Here is an 18,913-nt window from a genome sequence, read left to right on the forward strand (position 1 = left end):
TCGAGGTAATCCTCCCAAGTTTAGCTTTGCAGTTAGGTAAGTATTCGAGTTGTTGTGTAACTCGGCACAAAGCGTTTGTTATGGACTATCAAACTCATCCTGCTCACTGGCCTGCACGCGTTCCTTCGTTCACATGCATGACTGCACACACACATGCACACACACACACACACACACACACACACACACACAGCCCTTCTTAGGCACTTACACAATGAGCTGACGCCACAGAATTGGTAGATCATGACATTTTTAGTGGAAAGATTATAAGTCAGAGTAACAGGAAGCGCCGACATTAACGATCTGACCTTCAAATGTGATGTCATGTCTCATCACCTTTTTTTCTTTTTTTTTTTCGCAGATGACATCTGATAATTACGAGGATGAGCGAGGATGAGCAGGGCGATTCTTACGTGTTATATTTTCTCTCCTGCCCTGTCCTTGGTGGCCAGAGTGACCAGATGCTCTTCTAGTCCAACCAGAAGTGAGCTGTCCTCATTACTGACAGAAAGGAATCTGTCACACTTTTAATAGTGCAGTGGGACAAACAGCCTAAACTTTCCTTCCTCTCTGGTCCCTCGGTATATTTAGTTTCACTTTCTTTTGACTCCAAAGTGGGTCAGTTTCTTCTCTTTAATCCAGACTTACTTCTTTAAGACTACACCTTAGTTGTACTTTATTTTACTTAAACACTGTGACAAGGTGATTCATTGGATCAGCGCTTCATGCACATGACATTTTAGACCCTTTAGGATATTACTCTCGAGTGATTAAAGGTTGGAAACGTGCCGTTAAGTGTGCACTTATCTTGTCTGACACCTTCATGAGTGCGTCTCTAAAGTGTCGCCGTGAGGAGAAAACATAAAGCATCTCTCATGACTGCTGTCTCTTTCCACCCTGAAATTACCTGCACGTGTGCTGTATGTCACACACATACCAAGTATAGATGGCCGAGCGCCAGAACATACTTTCCGACATATCTGCTGATCCTGATGTCAAGGTTTTCATAAAAAAAATGTTCTGTTTGCTTCGGATCACTTGACCTAGGTCTCATTTTTTAACTCTTTAAATCAAGTCACTTTTTTTAGCATATTTAAAACAGCTCAATCTGACCAAGTGCTTTACAGACAGTGCATAAAAAAACAGAATCAAAGAAAATATATACATACATACAGGATACTTTAAGGGTAAGTTGCTGTGCAAACCTTTTCTTTGTTGTTCTAGTTTGACAAAGGAAATACCAGGATGTTAAATCACTTTGACCATCATCATTGTGTACATATGAACCTTATTTACATCTGTGCTACGCTAACTCGGGTGAAACTATGACGCACTCTTTAAAAATGTTTTTTTTTAAAAACAACACATAAAGATCGACCGTTCCATCTTCACGACATCCACGCCAAGTGTGACACAACTTTGTGCAGATAAAATCACACGGTTCTTAAGGTGACCAAAGTAGCGTAGCTTGTTTCTATTTATGTGTCGGCAGGTGATAAGCCCTTCTGTGTCAGGAGTGGATCCATTTAAATCCTCAGCCTCACCCACTGGGTGACCCTCATATGGAGATTTATCTCAGGCTCCACTGAGCTGCTACGAATTCTGATTTCTACAGCAACTCAACTGAAACGTCATTCTCAAGTGAGATAATGGGAAACAAACTCAAGTTTTACAGAGACCACACACACACACACACACACACACACACACACACACACACACACACACACCTGCTGCTGATCAGCCTGCTGCTAATCAGGTTAAAGATAGCAGCAGGTGAGTCGGTGCTCTTCTCTGACTGACCTACTGTACAGACGGAGTGATCTCAATCCCTCGCCTCCTCCTGGCTTCCTCGCTCCTGCTCTCACATTATTCGTCCTTCCCGTCCGCAGGGTTCATTTAGCTGAATGAAGGCTGGAGAAGGAGAGTGGGGGGCAAACACAGGAGCACATCTTTCAGAGAGAGCAACACCTGAGCAGTACAATTTTAAATACTTAATTTTATTTATGTGGGTTTGTCCTTCATGGTCAGGGTCTTAACTCTTAACTCCACGATCCAGCAGCAAAGACATTTTCATTCTCTATGTAATGTTTTTATGTAACTTAGAAGCAGCTCATTTCAGACAGCTCGTCACTGTTTAAGGTGAGTCAAACAACATGCAGAATCAGATTCAAGTGTTTGAGTAAAAAACAAGCAGGACAGCAAACGATTGTTTCCCTAGAGTCTGTGTCAACGCCTGGACGGAGAAGCTAAAGGTTTTAGTCACAAAACAATCTCTCCTCTGAGTCAACATATCACCCGTTTATCACCTTTACTCATCCGCCTCACACTCCTCTGCTCACACTCAGCCTCGATTTAAATGACATGCAAATCTGTGCAGTCAAAGTGTTTTCAGCCCCCTCCAAACCCTCAGGCTGCATTTTGATTATAAAAAAAAGAAAACATCCCTGCTGTCTTTGCTCTAGTTACAGGATATCAACGTGTATTTATTTTCACTTTCCCGTGCACTATGTCGTGCAGTGTTTCTACAAGATGATTAACAGGCTGAAAAAATATGTTTGTTGGCCACGACGCCGCCTTTCAACACGGGGCTGCAGATATAAAATGACTCGGTGGAAGATTTATAAAGAGGGAGCCCTGTGTTTCTCTTTCACTGTTCATTTTAATGGGTTCATTTAGAAACTCCTTTAACCCTTTGGAGCCTGTTCCATCAGCGTTGGGAGGTGTTTGTGTTTGACAGAAGGCAGGAATCTGCGTCAGAGGCTTTTGATTCCAGTATCGATAAACGGACTGTAAAGTGTTTCACATCCTCAGTTTTCACGCAAATCTTTTATCATCGTTACACATGAGACTAAGGGAAGAAAGGTGAAGGGTATCTGTGGCCGCACAACAACTTTTAAGTTAAAGTGAAGTTGGTATAATCACCAGTGTGTGTGAATGAGGGAACGTGACAGGAAGTGGGAAAGCACTTTGAGCAGGTTAGAAGACACGAAAAGCCCTACAGCCAATTTAACATTCACAAACATTCAACGAGAAAAACCTGTTTCAAGGATTCCTGGAGCGGAAGAAATATTCAGGGAGAAAGAGAAGGATGTAGCAGGTTCATTGTTGGCACTGACAGCTACTGTAATATAAAGTAGGACTGATGAATGGAGTGTGTGTTCTCAGTCATCCAGCTCATGCTTAATTTGAATCTGGACTTGGTTGAAGATCTTTGATCAAGCTTTGTGCAGTTTTATAATGTTACAGTTGTAATGTTTGAACCCAAGCGCCTTTGATGGATTTGACCCGCCGATTTCATGTTCAAAGGTGCGGGCCACGAAGGGGGTCGCACGTTTCTGTCTCCTTCTTTATACTCTTTGTGGGTTTCACCAGCTCTAAATGTCAGTGCTACTTTAGCCTAGCATAAACAGTCCTAAAAGCCTCCGCTGCAGGCTCGACTCCTACCCTCTGTCCTTCCATGCATGTCAACCGTGACACAAGCTTTTTCACAGGCCTGCACTGCTAACCCCGCGTAGCAATAATAATGCTCCCACAAGAAACTCAAGGCTTGCATACTGTACACGTATCACTGTCGAGACGAGTGTGAATATTTTGCCAAATTATTGACGTTTCTATAAATCTGATTTATCCAGTGTTGTCTGCTAGCATCATACTTTTTTGTCTGCAGGAGTCATGTGATGATTTGTTAAAGAGCTTGGGCTGTAAAAACGACATTTATTTATTGGAAACCCATAAAGGTTTTAAATTGGAATCTGAAGTTAGCTTAAAGTTTCAACGAGGCAGATTTTGTAACCTTCTGATAGCGCTAGGCTAACTCGTTACCCTCCTGTTTCCTATTTGTATGCTGAGCTACGCTAGCCTGCTGCTGGCTCATTATCCTGTCGAGTGGTATTGATCATCTCTTCTGAATCAAAGCAAGAAAAACAAAACAAATGTAAACACATAATAAAAGTAATATTCAATTCAAGTAAAAATAAATAAATAAAAAAATAAAAACTTTATTTGTCCCCATATTCAGGTTTACTAAAAGCTGTAAAGGTCTCGTCTCTGAAGCTTGATCATAATTCAAAGCACCACCTCACTGTCTGACGAAACGACCTGACTCATCAGTGATGCTGCGGTTGCTCCTGTACGCCGACCTCCTCTCATTGCATCTGATGGCCTTCAGCCCCGAGGCAGACTGCTAACAAGGCAATCAGGACTGTCTGTGTGACTAAGCGGATATTATACCCCCTAAACTCCTCAGAGAGAGTAAATGATGGAAGCTGAGGGGCATTGAATGCACCACTTGAGCAGAGGTGGCCAATTAAAATCAGATGTTAAAGCCTCACTGTCTGTTCTTTGTATTCCTCAGGTGGTTCCCGAGTCATGGAGACCGGTTCTCTCTCCCCCGCCCTTCTCCTGGGGGACTCCTACACTCATGGGAGCTGTAACCAGACACCTGCTTTTTGTTTTGTTCGAAGCTCTCCAAGTAGATAAAAGAACAGATGAGGGTGGAGGTGGTGTGGTTTGGAGGAGGAGGAGGAGGTGGAGGAGGAGGGGGTCAGTGGCGTACCGAGGAGGAGAAGCAGGTGCGTCACAGATCTTTGGTTTCAGCTTATTTGGTGTCGCAGGCAGGGCGAGAAGAGGAAGACACAGCGGAGGGAAGAGGGAAGTGCAGCAGGGGAAAGTTATTTGCCTTTAAATCTAACACTTTTTTTTCTGACCAGAGCTGCAGAGAGAAGAAGACGGAGAGAGGGAGGCATATTTTAGAGGGACTACATCTTTTTATATGCACTCAGGCACCTGGACGCTGAGCAGCAGACACACGTTGATTCATCAGAGACCCAGAGAGTGATAGCAAACAATCAAACTCTTCAGAGGACATGAAGACTGGAAAGAAATCCTTCATAGGTAAGAGCTCCTCTTATTCCCTGTCTGTGTTAAAAGCTTGTCTGGAGAGGAGGATGCACACACAAGCTCAATCCTCTCCCTTTTATGTCCCTATTCAATCATGTCACCGTTATATTTTTATTCAATAAACACCATCCCTGCTGCTTCTTGAATCCCCTCTGTTTTCTTTGACGTCACTGCCACTACTTCAGTAGCTTCTTGGCAGCACAAAACACCAGATGCCCGTTACAAGAAGCATCATCGAGGACTCCTCCGTCTGTTATCGAATTGTTGTTTTGGATAATTATGTAATGACCAAATGCAGAGCTCTCTCTCTCTCTCACACCATCCCTGCAGATCTCCCAGCTCTCCATCTCATACATTTTGTCATCTGAGAGCAGAATAGTTACTGACAGGCCTCGACATTGTAACCAGGACTGAGAGGATCAGGAGATTTTGGCGAAACAGTGATAAGCATAAAAGCTCTTCTGTTCCCACAGATATGGATGACAAGAAGAGGCGTAGAATGACAATTTTGTAAAAGGCTCCTTCGCTTTTTTTTTTTTAAATCACTTTTGAGCCTCAGAGAAAAAGTCTGCCGTAAATGTCTGGAAAATGAAGCTAAAGCTAACAAATAGGTTAGCTTAGATCAGCATGCGCACTGTGTATAAGTAGAAACTGCTACCTCTTCTCACCTCTAAAACAATTAAACTACAACAACATCCAACCACCAGCACATCTAATTCATACTTGTTAATAGTTTATATATCGTTTATTTAGTCTGTCCAAAACCCAGGTGTCAGAAAACGTCCAGGGTTATTGGTTCGACGCCGTGTAAAGCACTACATACGTGTACGTCCGCTTAGCGCTGCAATACTCCGCTAACAATTGCTAGTTGGCGATGCTACTGCCATGTTAGTTGTGCTGTTTCTGGTTCGACCACATCCTCTGCTTGTTTTTTGTTCAGGAAACCATGGCGACTGAAGCCGAGCATATTATGTCGGAGGTGGAGCTAAAGAATAGCGTTCTAGCCTTCTTCTTTCTGCAGAATTTTAAAGACAGCAGAAATCACATCGTCATATCCAGCAGACTAATCCCAGGGCTCGCCGTCTGCGGTTTTTTTTTTTTTTTGCTGATGCGCGTCAGGCTATGTACGTAAATTTCTGCAAAGGTGCAGGGCTATCCAAAGAGTAGATTCGACCCAGAACTACAGTCAGGCTTTAGCATGAGCATTTCTGGCTGTTTACATGTTAGTTTATATGCTAAGGGAAGCTAAGGTGTAAGCTTTCTTAGCATCAACTCTTCCAAATTGTCACTACACTCCAGACTGTCACAAAAAACATTTTGATGTTTTATTTGAAAATGTTAATTCCCCCGCCCACACACACACACACACACACACACACACACTCAAACACACACACACACACAAACTCAACTTCTCTCACTGTTGTCAAGAAATGCCCAGCAGGTGACCTTTTCTACAATTAGGCAGACTAGTATTGGTTGTAGAACTAAATCACGTGACATGTTATTTGGATACTTCAGATCTGTGAAAACTTCGCTCCTTTGCATTGGACTAAAAAAAATAAAAAAGCTGGGTTTAGTTCCTCAATTTTCAAAGGGAAATCAGTCTCTTGATAAAAATGTCCTTGTCATTTTACCACTTATCAGACCACAATCTGGATGAAACTCATAACTATGGGGTGGCTGTGTGCAGTAAAGCTCCCTTTGTTTATGGGAGTGGGTTTGTTTAGCTTAGTTAGTTGAATATTTTTCCAGTTTTAAGCCTCTTCTGATTCATGATTTCATACTTCAGTCTATAAAAACAGAAACAGGAACCACACTGAAAAGCAGAAGTCCCCTCTTAGCACTGATTCATGATGTTTGGCCTTCGCTGGAAGCAGATGCAGTTAGTGAATGAGATACTGGACCTCTGAATGAAAATGTCCGGTGTCTACTTCCTCTCTTTGGACCGTTGTAGTCTTAGTAATGCTCAGGAAACACAAACAGCACCATAGTAACAGAGCAGAAATATGAAGTTAGAGCAGCATTCATTTCAGAGAACATCAGGACGAAGCCAATCTAACCATAATGATAGTCATTAAAGCAGTAATAGCAGTCACATTAATAGATTTAATAGAGGCTTAAGGGTTTTGAAAGAGGCAGTATCATCCAACTCACTTGGCAGCAAATTAAAGTAATGCATCATTTGTGCAAAATTTGGCAGTAAATTAGACACATAACAGAGCAAACACTTGTCTTTCTGTTTTATCTGGTGAAGCAGGCGAATGAGCAGTCATCTAATCCCCCCGTAGAGAATTAAAAATATTGAAAAACACATTTCATGTCATGCCTGGGAATTCAGGAGGGAAATATGGAATATCTAACTGAGCTTTCACAAGTCAAAATGTGTTCCCACGCGTTAGAGCCTGAGGCTGCGCTGCGACGCTGCCCGACAGGACTGCCACCTCCGGTCTGTATCTCTGTATGAGTAATAATAATAAGTGCAAAGATACTGTGAGAGAGCAATGAAGACTGCAAGCACAAACAGAAAAACAGAAACAGCAAAGATCTGTTCTTGAGAGAGATCCGAGGCTGCAGGAGCTGGGATGACTCAGTAGGTTTGCAATTGCTACTCAGAGCCGGATAACAAGACCCACATGGTAATTAGAGATCCTCCTGATTAGCACACAGGCTTCCTGCCAGCCACTCGGTCGGTCACTGAGGGCTGGTGTGTCTGTATGACTTATTCCTCCACCTTCTGCTGCCTTTACCCCGATACACTCAGAGCAGACAGCCAGGCAGGCACGGGTCCAGATTCTCATGTTTAGCCCGAGTGTAAATCAAATGATTTTCTGAAAAATCCATTCCTATTCAACTTTAAAAAAACAAAAAACAAAACTAAGTCCATGAACAAAACTCAAAACATATAAAGCCACTTCAGGCAGTTCTGCCTGTGATAAAACCTCGAACAAATAGAGATGTACACATTTAGCCAACTAAACAGTTCGACATCATCGCCCCTCACTTGGCTAAATGAATTCGTCATATTCTTATTTGTTGGCCCTCGAAGCTGGTCAAACGTCCGTTCAAACTGCCACCCGCCTCTGTAGCCAGAGAATAGCTGCTGTTCCCCTTAATGGCTCTCTCTGCTCTGTTACCTGGATGTAAACAAGCACAGTGAATGGATAGCGTATCGTAGAAGCAGCGCTATTTGGCAGGATTTGATAGATAGATAGATAGATAGATACTTTATTGATCCCGAGGGAAATTCAGGGCATCCAGTAGCAGTATACAGACAGGCAGGACACAAGACATTGGTTACAATACACACCTGCTGTCCCCCCTCCCCTCTCTATACAATAATCCCACAAACAAGATTTAGCAGACCCTATGTGACTAAGAGTAAAGGTTAAACCTGTGCAGTTGGCATTAGCAACTGATCGAGACAATGGAGATGAAAAGTGTGGCTTAAATATCAACTTGAACAATTCATAACCACATTTATCACAGGTACATTGGTGTTTACCTGCAGGGAGCACCCAGAGCTGCTGGTATTAGCACTGTTACCGTTAGCTACGCTCTGCAAACCAAATTACATTGTTTTTACCCGAAGACAATTTGACATTACCTGTGTTGAATTGAGCATTCAATGAGTGTTTTCCTACCTCTAAAAAGTTGATAAATCTGAATGTAAATTTCTGTTTAACCAACTTGAAATGAATAGCCTGAGAACAACCATTACATGACTAGATCACACAGAACAGAAGTCACAGAACAGAAGTCACAGTTAGCAACGAGCTGGTGAATATAGTGCAAGCATTTAGCAGCTAAAGGATGATGTGTCACACCAAAGACGCAAAAAACGAAGTGAAAAGAGTGAAGACAGAAGGTATTTTATGGGTTGCTTTAAGTCAATATGGAATTGAATTTGTGGAGTTTCTGGGACATTTTTATGAGTAAAACATGACAGGCAGCTGGGGACAAAAAATTCTTGACAAACTTTTTAAAGATAAAAAACGGGAACTAATAGTAAAGTTTGTCTCCCTGTTGGAGAGAGAGAGAGAGAGAGAAGAACCCAGTTGTACAATAAATGTATTTGCTCAAGCAGTTAACTTTAATATTTCCAGCACAAAATCTGGGGCAGTCACAGAAGCCATGAATAAATTCTAGCGAGAGGGTTTGAATCCTCGGGTACTTTAAGGACAAAGATATGAACAGTTGAAATTGGTTGGTAAAAAGCTAGCGTCACGTTTGGTTTGAAGTTTGAGTCGACCTCAATTTAAGATGACCAGGAACTGTATTTTTTGCAGGAGGAGAATATTGTTGAAGAATTAAACTTTAGGACTGAGAATGCATTTAAAGAAATAAACAAGGTCATTTTTCCTTTTGTCTGGACTGTAACGATCCTGGAGAGGGATGACCTTCGTTTTTATAAATACCATCCGAGTAAATCTGATGTTTTGCTCTTTGTTTTGAATTTAACATTAGCGGATCACAAACTGGCTTAATTTTCGGTGCCACTCACGGACAAACCCTCAGCTCCAGACAGATCAGGTGCCAGGAGTAGTATCACACCGAGTGTGGGGGCGTTATGATCGATGGCACCCTGTGAGATTTGGGAAAGCTTTTGCCAGATTTGCTGGCAGGTGACTCATATGACTGCTCGACAACGTGCTAACAACAGGAAGACCTGCTGGTCCTGCTAAGCTTCAATCATAAGAGGGACGGAAAGTGGGGCGGCTTTTGTGAAGGTTCTAAATAAAACCGGATTACACTGGAGGGAAATGGAGAAAACCTGAGGGAAATTCTAGAGAAAACCTTAAAGAGATACAATCTGTGATGCACGTTCAAGACGTTTCTCACAGTCTGAACCCTTTACTGGACTGATAAACTTTATCTACAACAGAGAGGTGACGTGAACGTGACTCTTTCCACACCTCATAGACAGAGATACATTTAGATAAAGAGGAAATACGATTTAGTTCAGCTCTGCCAGAAAGCACTTGACTTTCTGTTCCATCACAGTGGAAACAATGCAAATCAGAAGTGCGGTGGGGCTGTTCGCGGGAACTGCCCGAGTCATGTTGATCCTTCTCCACGTAAACAGAGATGATATGCTTTAAATATTCAGAGAGCGTGAGGTGAGGGATAAGCCTCACACACAGCCGGAGGGGGGGATTGTCCCTGTCAATGCAACCCGACTCTGGTGTGTTTCTGTGTGTAAACAGAGCTGAAACTGGACGGTCCAAAGACTGCCAGCTTTCTGTTTGAGCCTTCATGACACTTTACTTCCTCTTTGCCCTGTTCAGGAACCACCGGTCCTGTGATGTCTTATTTCAGTTACATTATGGCCGAGTCACATGTCAAACTCCTGGGACAAAAGCCAGGAGTTCCCCGCTGACTGAGCTCAGCTGAATGAGGCGACGTTTTTAAATAAAACTGTTGGAACAAGTACTCAGAGTATAAAGATAACACAGCTGCTAAGATCGAAACGTGGCGATTTGATGGGGTTTTTTATATTTTGCTGGTCAGAGACATGATATTTAAAGACATCAACACAGGAAATGGGGGAAATCATTTCTCTGCATATTGAATATTTCAGACAAGAGAATGTATCTTTAAAAAGAAATGACTGGCGCATGTAGTGGTTAGGTTTCCCCGTGGTTTCCTTATCTATCCACTGTCCAATCCAATAAAGCTAGAGAAGAAAAAAAAAATATATTCATCTGTTGGTTTTACAAACGCAAATATGATTTGAGATAAAAGAACAAACTCCCTATATTTCTATGTAATATAAGTGTTTAGATGCATAAAAAGGAAATACTGCAAACTTCCTGAAACAGTGCGTTTCTGGCCTATTTGTGTGCAGCACTTCTCTCAGTAAGAGTGTGTAAACCAGAACTGCCTATAGGAAATAATAAAGTACTTAAAGATTAAAAACAAAACTGTGGATTAAATCAGAGACAGGTCTCATCTCACATTACTGTTCAGTTGGTGATCAAAGAACACTTTTAATCAGCCGACACCAAAGAACCTCATTAAGACCGGCTGGAAAACTTGCTTTCATTTGCAATGCGGCTCACTCTCCTCCTCAGGCGGGTTTAGCTATCTGCATTATGCCACTGTTATGTAACTTTCAGGGTTAGTGGACCACATCTATGACAGCTGCTGGACTCATGGCTGGCTCGGCTTAGAAGAGCATGATGATGTCATGTGCGATTTCTCTGAATTTATATAATTCTCTCGTGTCAAGTCGCCCTCGTAACCTTGACCTCATCAGCTGCACGAATCCACTAATTATTTAAAAGGCAGAGCTTATGGAGGTTTGTGGAAATTGCATAGATTTAAGCTGGAGGAGAAATGGACCGGCTACATAGAATGGTTATATTTTATTTTGTCAGGGTGGTATAGACTGCAGTTGTTGCAGGCAGAAGCTAAAATGCAGCAATGGTGACACACATTTCAGCACACCCTTTCAAAATAAAAGTACTGCAGGGAGGCTCAGGTGGCGTCAAGCCACTTGCTTAGGTCTGTATGCGGCAGAGATATCAAAACAATTTGAGTAAATTACTAAAATAATGCATCAGTAAGAAGGCTGTGATAACAAAAAAAAAAAACCTGACTGTAATCCCGTTTCTGAGCCAGATGATTAAAGTTGGAGCTTTTCATTGAGAGAAAAGAATGAAGAGGAGGAGGGGGAGGTGGTGGTGGTAGCAGTCATCATCACCTCCTCCTCCTCCTCTTCGTCCTCTGCGGTGAGCTCTCACCGTCATCCCCCGCCTCCTACAGGCAGACTGTGGCTGCAGCGGAATCCCGTGATGTCACGCCTCCCCCGAGCAGCAGTTGCCGTGGTTACGCGGATGACGAAAAATGGGCGGCGCCGCCTCTCAGTACCACGTGCTCGGTATATATGCGCTCGGGCTGGCTCGCGCAGTGAGTGGACTCCAGTTATTGAGAGAGGAGCGCGTCCGGCCGAGCTCTGACTTTGAGTTTAGAAAAAGAACGACCGTTAAATCAGCGATAAATCAGTGTTGGAGGAGCTCAGAGGGACTATCATTGATTTCTTCTTCGTGTTTATTGGATATCCGCTCGTTCCCTCGCTGTCAGCATGGCTGTGACTGAAGCTGGATGTGATCTTACTTACTGCAAAATGAGGGGGATCGTCACCGTTCTCACCGGTGAGAAAACAAATGACATGCATTTTCTTTTCATCATCACTTTTTTTATGTGCGTTTGAACTCATCAGTGATCCAAACCAAACACATGTATGTGTTGATGAGAAAGAAAAGCAGCCTTAAAAAAGAGGAATTCAACCAAATTGTAGGATGCTTTTTATGGGTTAATATTTCAGGGAATTATCACACAAATTGGATGAAATGTAATTGTGGATCAAAAAGCGTATCTTTAAACTTGCCTATTTTTTTTGTGTTGGTAATAATCTGTGATGGAAAATGCTTTGTTGCTCACCACTGTTGGTATTTGAATGAGTGACCCAAGTGGTTGCATAACCCGTAAGCCTGCAGCATTAGAGGTCTAGCACAACACGCAAATCTAACCTAAAACAGAACATGTGGAACACAAGATTACAGCTTAAATATATTTACTTTTTACGGGTATGACTGTCTGTGTGTGTGTGTGTGTGTGTGTGTGTGTGTGTGTGTGTGTGAGATGTGCTTGGCTTGTGTTTGTGAATATGTACGTTTGATATGCTGCAGCTGGATTCCTCCGACAGTGTTTCTTTGTATTAAATGCAATGACAGTAATGATCTATCTTATCTTTGGAGGATTTTTTTCTTTTTTACCAAATATGTGAGACAGATGTTTAAACCCCTTTTTTTTCTATCTTCACTGCAGCTTTCATCAAGGAGAGAAAAATGGGGCTGAATGACTTCATCCAGAAGCTGGTGTCAACCCCACACATCTGCCAGCAGTGAGTGTTTCCTCTGATAACATACTCCGTGAGAATAAAGAATATGTTTGTTTTGGATGGAAAATTGGCGTGGGAAGGAGGCACAATTAAGAAGCGCCACTTGGCATCACTCACTTCCTGGCTCTAGTATTTATTTCTGATCATAAGCCTATTCACGATCTGTGAGTGTGCCGGCCAATCCAATCAGCCACCTGAGTTTGGCAGGACAATCTGTGCAGAGAAGTAATCTGGGTCCGAGAAAACCAGGGTAAGAATAGTTCTGTCATGACGAGCCAGAAGCAGCGTCTCTTACATACCTAATCACCTCTGCAGCAAATCCTCTCTGTCCCCTAGACGAGGATAAACCGGTAATTCAGTTATTACATGATACATGGCTCGTAACCATTACAGCCGTCCAGGTCAGGACTAAGAAAAGAAAAAAAGTCACTCCCAGCATCTGTCCCTTTCAGACGCTTCATAGGGGAAAGGGCGCCTAAGCGGGACCTCCGAGTCCCGCAGAGCCGCTTGAACCCTCCGGTCGTGGGTCAGCGGCTTAAGCTTTTTCTTAGACAGGTTAGGCTGTAACAGGGAGATGATCGCATCCTACATTTGACCTGACTGGATGCTTCAGGCGGTCATTCACAATCCACCAGGGAGCATCTGTTTAGCTGTACGGCCTCTCTAACTGCCCTGTGATTCAGCAGCACGATAGAAGTGTATTTGATTTGAATCTAGAAAAACACCACGCCCATGATGTAATATCACTGTGTTTTTTATTTTATTTCCTGCAGTGTTGAAGTGAACAACTTCCTGAAGATCGATGAGAATCAGAACGAGGAAGAAAATGAACTTCCTGAAACTCCGGTATGCATGGAAACTGAACAGTCTGTCCGACTCATTTTCTTTATGTGGAAACCTATTTATGCATTTCCTCTTTTCATACTTTTTTTTTCAGATGTGCCTAAATTCCCGAAGCTCGCTGGCTGAAGAAACACAGTAAGTCAACTTTAAAAAGGAAATCGTTTTTTTTATGAATGTGCATGTCAAAAACGTTTGTACCCATGCAGTGTCCAAAAAAAAAGAAGACTAATAATCTTTTCTTGTTTCCATAAATTAGGATCAAACCGTGCGATTTTGACTACCTCAAGATCATCGGCAAAGGCAGTTTTGGAAAGGTGACTGAAACTTCTCTCCTCTAACATAGCCTCTCTCAGCTTCTCTCACGTCTCCCCTCCACAGCACAGCCACGACACTATGACTCATCCAAATGTTTGTTCTATGACAGGTTCTGCTGGCTCGACACAAGGAGTCCGCCAATTACTACGCAGTCAAAGTGCTACAGAAGAAAATCATCATGAAGAAGAAAGAGGTAAGATGGGGGTTCACTCGTCCGCGGATCAACATTTTGCTTGCCCGTCAGTATTCTTACCCGTCACTGTGATGAAAGCAGCATTCAATTAAACGTCCTTGTTTACTTTCCTTCCAGCAAAAGCACATCATGGCAGAGCGCAGTGTGCTGATGAAGAACATCAAACATCCCTTCCTTGTGGGGCTGCACTACTCCTTCCAGACCACTGACAAACTCTACTTTGTACTCGATTACGTCAACGGCGGAGAGGTAAATCTTTGAACGCAAAGAGTCCAGACTCGGGTCATGACATGGACGCGTTTCCATCAGGTGTTGACACGTTCTGTCTGTCTCCCCTGCAGCTCTTCTACCACCTCCAGAGAGAGAGGATTTTCCTGGAGCCCAGAGCCAGGTTCTATGCTGCAGAAATTGCCAGTGCACTGGGCTACCTCCACTCCCTGCACATCGTGTACAGGTAATTGGTGATCCCACAGCACCCCCTAGTGGACTTTTGTGAACATGAACTGAGCAGAAGGAAGAGACGTATTTGAGCAGCTCGAAGATTTTTAAAGCTTTCTTTTTCTTCTCTTTAAAAAAGGGACCTTAAGCCGGAGAACATCCTGTTAGACTCAACGGGCCACATCGTCCTCACAGACTTTGGACTGTGCAAAGAAGGCGTTGAGGCCAATGGTACTACAACAACCTTCTGCGGGACGCCTGAGGTATAAAATACATCCTCAGTGTCAATACAGAAAAGGCAAAGTTCAAATAGTTGGACATGGGTTAATTCTTTGTTGCTGGTTTCCTCTCAGTATTTGGCGCCTGAGGTTCTCCAGAAGCAGGCGTACGACCGCACCGTGGACTGGTGGTGCCTTGGATCAGTGCTCTACGAGATGCTTTATGGACTTGTAAGTGCGCGCTATGACTTTATGCCTCTTATTGAAACGCTGCTGCTTGATCGTGTGCTTAATTAGATGAATTTGCTCTCCAGCCTCCGTTCTACAGTCGCAACACAGCCGAGATGTACAACAACATCCTGCACAAGGCTCCGGTCCTCAAACCCAACGTGTCAAACTCAGGCAGGGAGATGCTCGAGGGGCTCCTGCAGAAGGATCGCACCAACAGGCTGGGATCCAAGGATGACTTTGTAAGTGGGAGCAGATGACCTTTAAACACACGCACAGCAGAAGAGTGTACGAGCTTGTGTACTCATGTTAAATTCGTGTTTCCCTCCAGCTTGAGCTCAAGTACCATTCCTTCTTCTCTCCAATCAATTGGGAGGACCTGATGGCCAAAAAGATCACGCCTCCATTCATTCCCTCAGTGGTGAGTTCAAACTGCTGAATCTTCAGTATCAGAAACATTTCAATCATACACGGCTGTATGCAACTATTAGGTTGCAAGTGAAGTGATGTTCAATGCCAGCAAAAAAATAATAATAAAGCCAATTACAGTTTCCCTCCAAACGTTTTTTGTTTAAAAAAACAATTTGATTACTGCTGTCAAGTTTGGAGGAACTTAAATGTATTTAAACATTTTAAGCAAACAATCAAACTTTCTCCTGTTATGCATAAATAAGTCAAGTTTGCACATATAGAAAATTCTGTCTTTCCTGCATGGTTTCACAGAGCGGCCCCACAGATCTGCGACATTTCGACCCCGAGTTCACCCACCTGCCCGTCACCTCGTCTCTGTGCACCGACACCCTGACTGTGACGAGCAGCGTCAAGGAGGCAGCCGGAGCTTTTCCAGGCTTCTCGTACGGGCCTCCAGCAGAACTCTCCTTTATGTGAACGCGGAGGCAAACGTCTGTCCTGGGAACTCACACCAAAAGAACAGAATGAAAACTCTGGATTGAGTCTCATTCTGACTGAGGGACCACACACCAGAGGATCCTGTCTGAGGGTTGTTACACAGCCTAAAAAAAAAAGAGGATCTAACTGACAAACTGGACATGAGCACTTTAGGGTGACGCTTGAGGGATGTTGTGCATGAAAAACATGCAGATGGGGCTTCTTATATTACGACAACAACAGGCCCCCGATCTTCTGCTTCGTCCGCTCAGAACAATTAATAAATGTGTGCCAAGTGTCGATGCACTCTGGGATCATACACATCCCTCTCCGTTAGCTCTGGAACGCACAGCTCAAGGTGAAGAGAAGTGCCTGAGGTTCGAAAGGCAGTTTTGGACGGCAGCATCACCTTTGTTATCGCAACATCCTTTGACCTGCTTGGACTGTTGAGCAGAGCGCTTAGCCGTTAAGGCTGATGCCTTCAACACACGTCTACATATGTTCTTTAGTTTTGAATTTCATAACGCATCGTTATTTCCATGTGAATGCTCAATTGCACTTGAGGAAACGAGGGTTGAGTAAAGAGAGAAATTCTGCTTTGGATCAAAGAGTTGCATATCTTTCCTCATTTAATAGTCATATCTCGATTCATGGCATTTAGTTACTGCTCACTAATGCTGGCTCTTGGACCAAACGGGTAATAATGGATGCTTTAACACAAGTTTCTTCAACTCGTTTGTCCTCTTTAACTTAACATCAAAGTTTGACAGCAAATCTCAAAGGTTTTCATTGTTTGCATCGACTCTCTCTCTGCATCTTATACATGTTTTATATATATATAACTATATAATAGGTTTCATTTAAATTATCTGTACTGTAAGGCAAAACTTTTTCTGTTTTGGTTATTCCATTCCTTTTTCAGTTAAAACCAGAGACTGTGTTTATTGTTTCATGGACAGCTTTTCCATATTGATCAGGAGAGTTATCAACCAGCAATAACAGGCCCACACCAGTGAGAGCAAATACTCTTTATCAGTCTTTTTTATTATTATTTAAGTGGTTGCTGTTTTCTTGCAAACACTTCAGAAATATAATGATATGATTACAAATGTTTGTTTTTTGTATTTATGCATCATGTAGAGAAGAACTGTGAATGTCTTGTGCCTGTCCAAGGCGGCCTGATCCATATATACTCAATGTACATATCTCTATACCACAAATCCTTTGTTCCCTTTTATTAGAAAAGTATCTGTGTTAAAAAAAAAGTGCTTCATTACCCTGATGGGGAACCACTAGATGGAGTAGACACAGTGTGGAACCACTGGTCTGCTGCAACAACGTGGTTCTGGAAAGTGCAATAAACTGTTGTTGACTCTGAAGGACTTCTAATCGTGTGTACATTGTGATTTGAAATCTAATATTCATTATTTATTAAGGAGAATCTTCACTCTATGTTGGTTGGTTCATTGGTTGAGGACTTTGTTTAACCCCGTTCAGTCTTAACGTTGAATTCATACGAAGGGTGCAATTTCAAGCCTGCTGAAAACTTAAAGAAGGCAACACACAGTTCTCTATAATTTTCTTCCATATTTGGAAGCATGACATTTTGTTTTTTATTTTTTAAAGCATATTTATTTTCATGCCACTGCTACTGTATAAAGATATTAATTTACATGATCAAGTGAAATATGGAAGTGTAATCTGTGTCAGACATGACGAATAAAATCTCTAAATTAAAGGAAAACGTGTGCTGTTTTTATTCATTGCTATATGATTAATAGAACTTACAGGAGCAAAGGTGGACAGTAACTCCACAATATTTCTATTAATGTTCGTGCTACTTTTGCTCTGCAGTTGGCTGTATGGAACTGGTCCTGTGCTGTATGGATAATGATAAGAAATGTCAACCGGTCGAGGGAAGATAGTGACAATAATGATGATACCCCTTCTGAGTTTCAGCCAGCCAGCCACACCTGTGACGGACCTCTGTTGAACATTATTCCAGTGCTGCTTTGTCATACAACAAAAAACTACATATTCATAATCAATCAGAGATGAATATATACTCAAAAGCAATGCTTATTAAGATAATATCAATTCTCATATGACTTAATGTAGCAAAGTCAGACTATCAAAACACATGGAGAGAGAAATGAAAGAGAGCAGACTGACCTGTATGAGTCCCAGTTAGAGTCAGGGAGTTTCTTCAGTAGAATGGACACGTTGACTGCAGGACACTTCTTGACGATAACATCTGTCTTCTTGGAAAACCTTTGAACCAAATCAAAAGAAACATGTTAGTTCATATACAGCAGCCAAAGTGGTCTAACAACACTTTGAGAGGACAAGGACAATCTAGCGAGACAGTCAAAATTTAAATAAAGTATATTTTTATACATTATCATGTGTGTATCCTATTGTGACACAGTCATTGACACTTGATTTTAAAAAAAAAAAAAAAAAACGACATTTTTTTTACTAGAATATATTTCTCGCGCGACCTCACGCGAGTCTCGTCCGCCTCCCACTTCCACCGTCGGAGAGCAGGAGGGGATGATGCGAGAGGTCACTGTACATTTAAACATACTTCATTTAACATTTAAATGAAGTGTATTTGTGTACATTCTCCTGTGGCAATAATTGTGACCTTAACCCTGTGACGTTACGTCACGGGGTTATGCGTCATGAATTTCCTCTGAGCTTGTGGAGTGGCACGCTGTGCTTAGCTTTAGCATTAGCCTCGTTGCTATGCTTTAAGTAATGCAGCATAGCAACAACTAACTACCTGACTGACTCCTTATTGAATGGAGTTTGCACACGAAAATAATTCACAAGAAAATAAACACACCCTTTACAACATTTAACAGGATGTTTCATCTGTTAAAACAACAAGGTCTGCAGTCCTGTCTGTCACCTGCGTGTTTATGAACCGACAGACCAACACCTGTCGTCTCCCGTCGCGCCGCGCAGATTGAATGTGGA

General features: G+C 42.4%; 1 protein-coding gene and 1 long non-coding RNA gene across 2 annotated transcripts; one reads left to right on the forward strand and one right to left on the reverse strand.

The window, feature by feature from the left end:
- The first annotated feature begins 11,790 nt into the window (after window positions 1-11,790).
- LOC306839202 (serine/threonine-protein kinase Sgk1) lies at window positions 11,791-17,675 on the forward strand. The gene is made up of 13 exons (XM_079367757.1): window positions 11,791-12,059; window positions 12,736-12,811; window positions 13,582-13,654; window positions 13,746-13,786; window positions 13,908-13,965; window positions 14,076-14,159; window positions 14,277-14,408; window positions 14,501-14,613; window positions 14,737-14,860; window positions 14,951-15,046; window positions 15,130-15,285; window positions 15,375-15,464; window positions 15,767-17,675. Exons 1-13 carry the CDS (start codon window positions 11,990-11,992, stop codon window positions 15,929-15,931), a joined length of 1,278 nt encoding a protein of 425 aa, XP_079223883.1. The 5' UTR covers window positions 11,791-11,989; the 3' UTR covers window positions 15,932-17,675.
- On the reverse strand, window positions 17,162-18,870 carry LOC306839206. The gene is made up of 2 exons (XR_013781167.1): window positions 18,780-18,870; window positions 17,162-18,171 (listed from the first exon to the last, which is right to left on the reverse strand). It is a non-coding gene; the product is annotated as an uncharacterized lncRNA (long non-coding RNA).
- Between the last annotated feature and the right edge of the window lie 43 nt (window positions 18,871-18,913).

This window comes from Symphodus melops (assembly GCF_947650265.1).
Source record: "Symphodus melops genome assembly, chromosome: 18".
In the NCBI taxonomy this organism is placed as follows: Eukaryota; Metazoa; Chordata; class Actinopteri; order Labriformes; family Labridae; genus Symphodus; species Symphodus melops.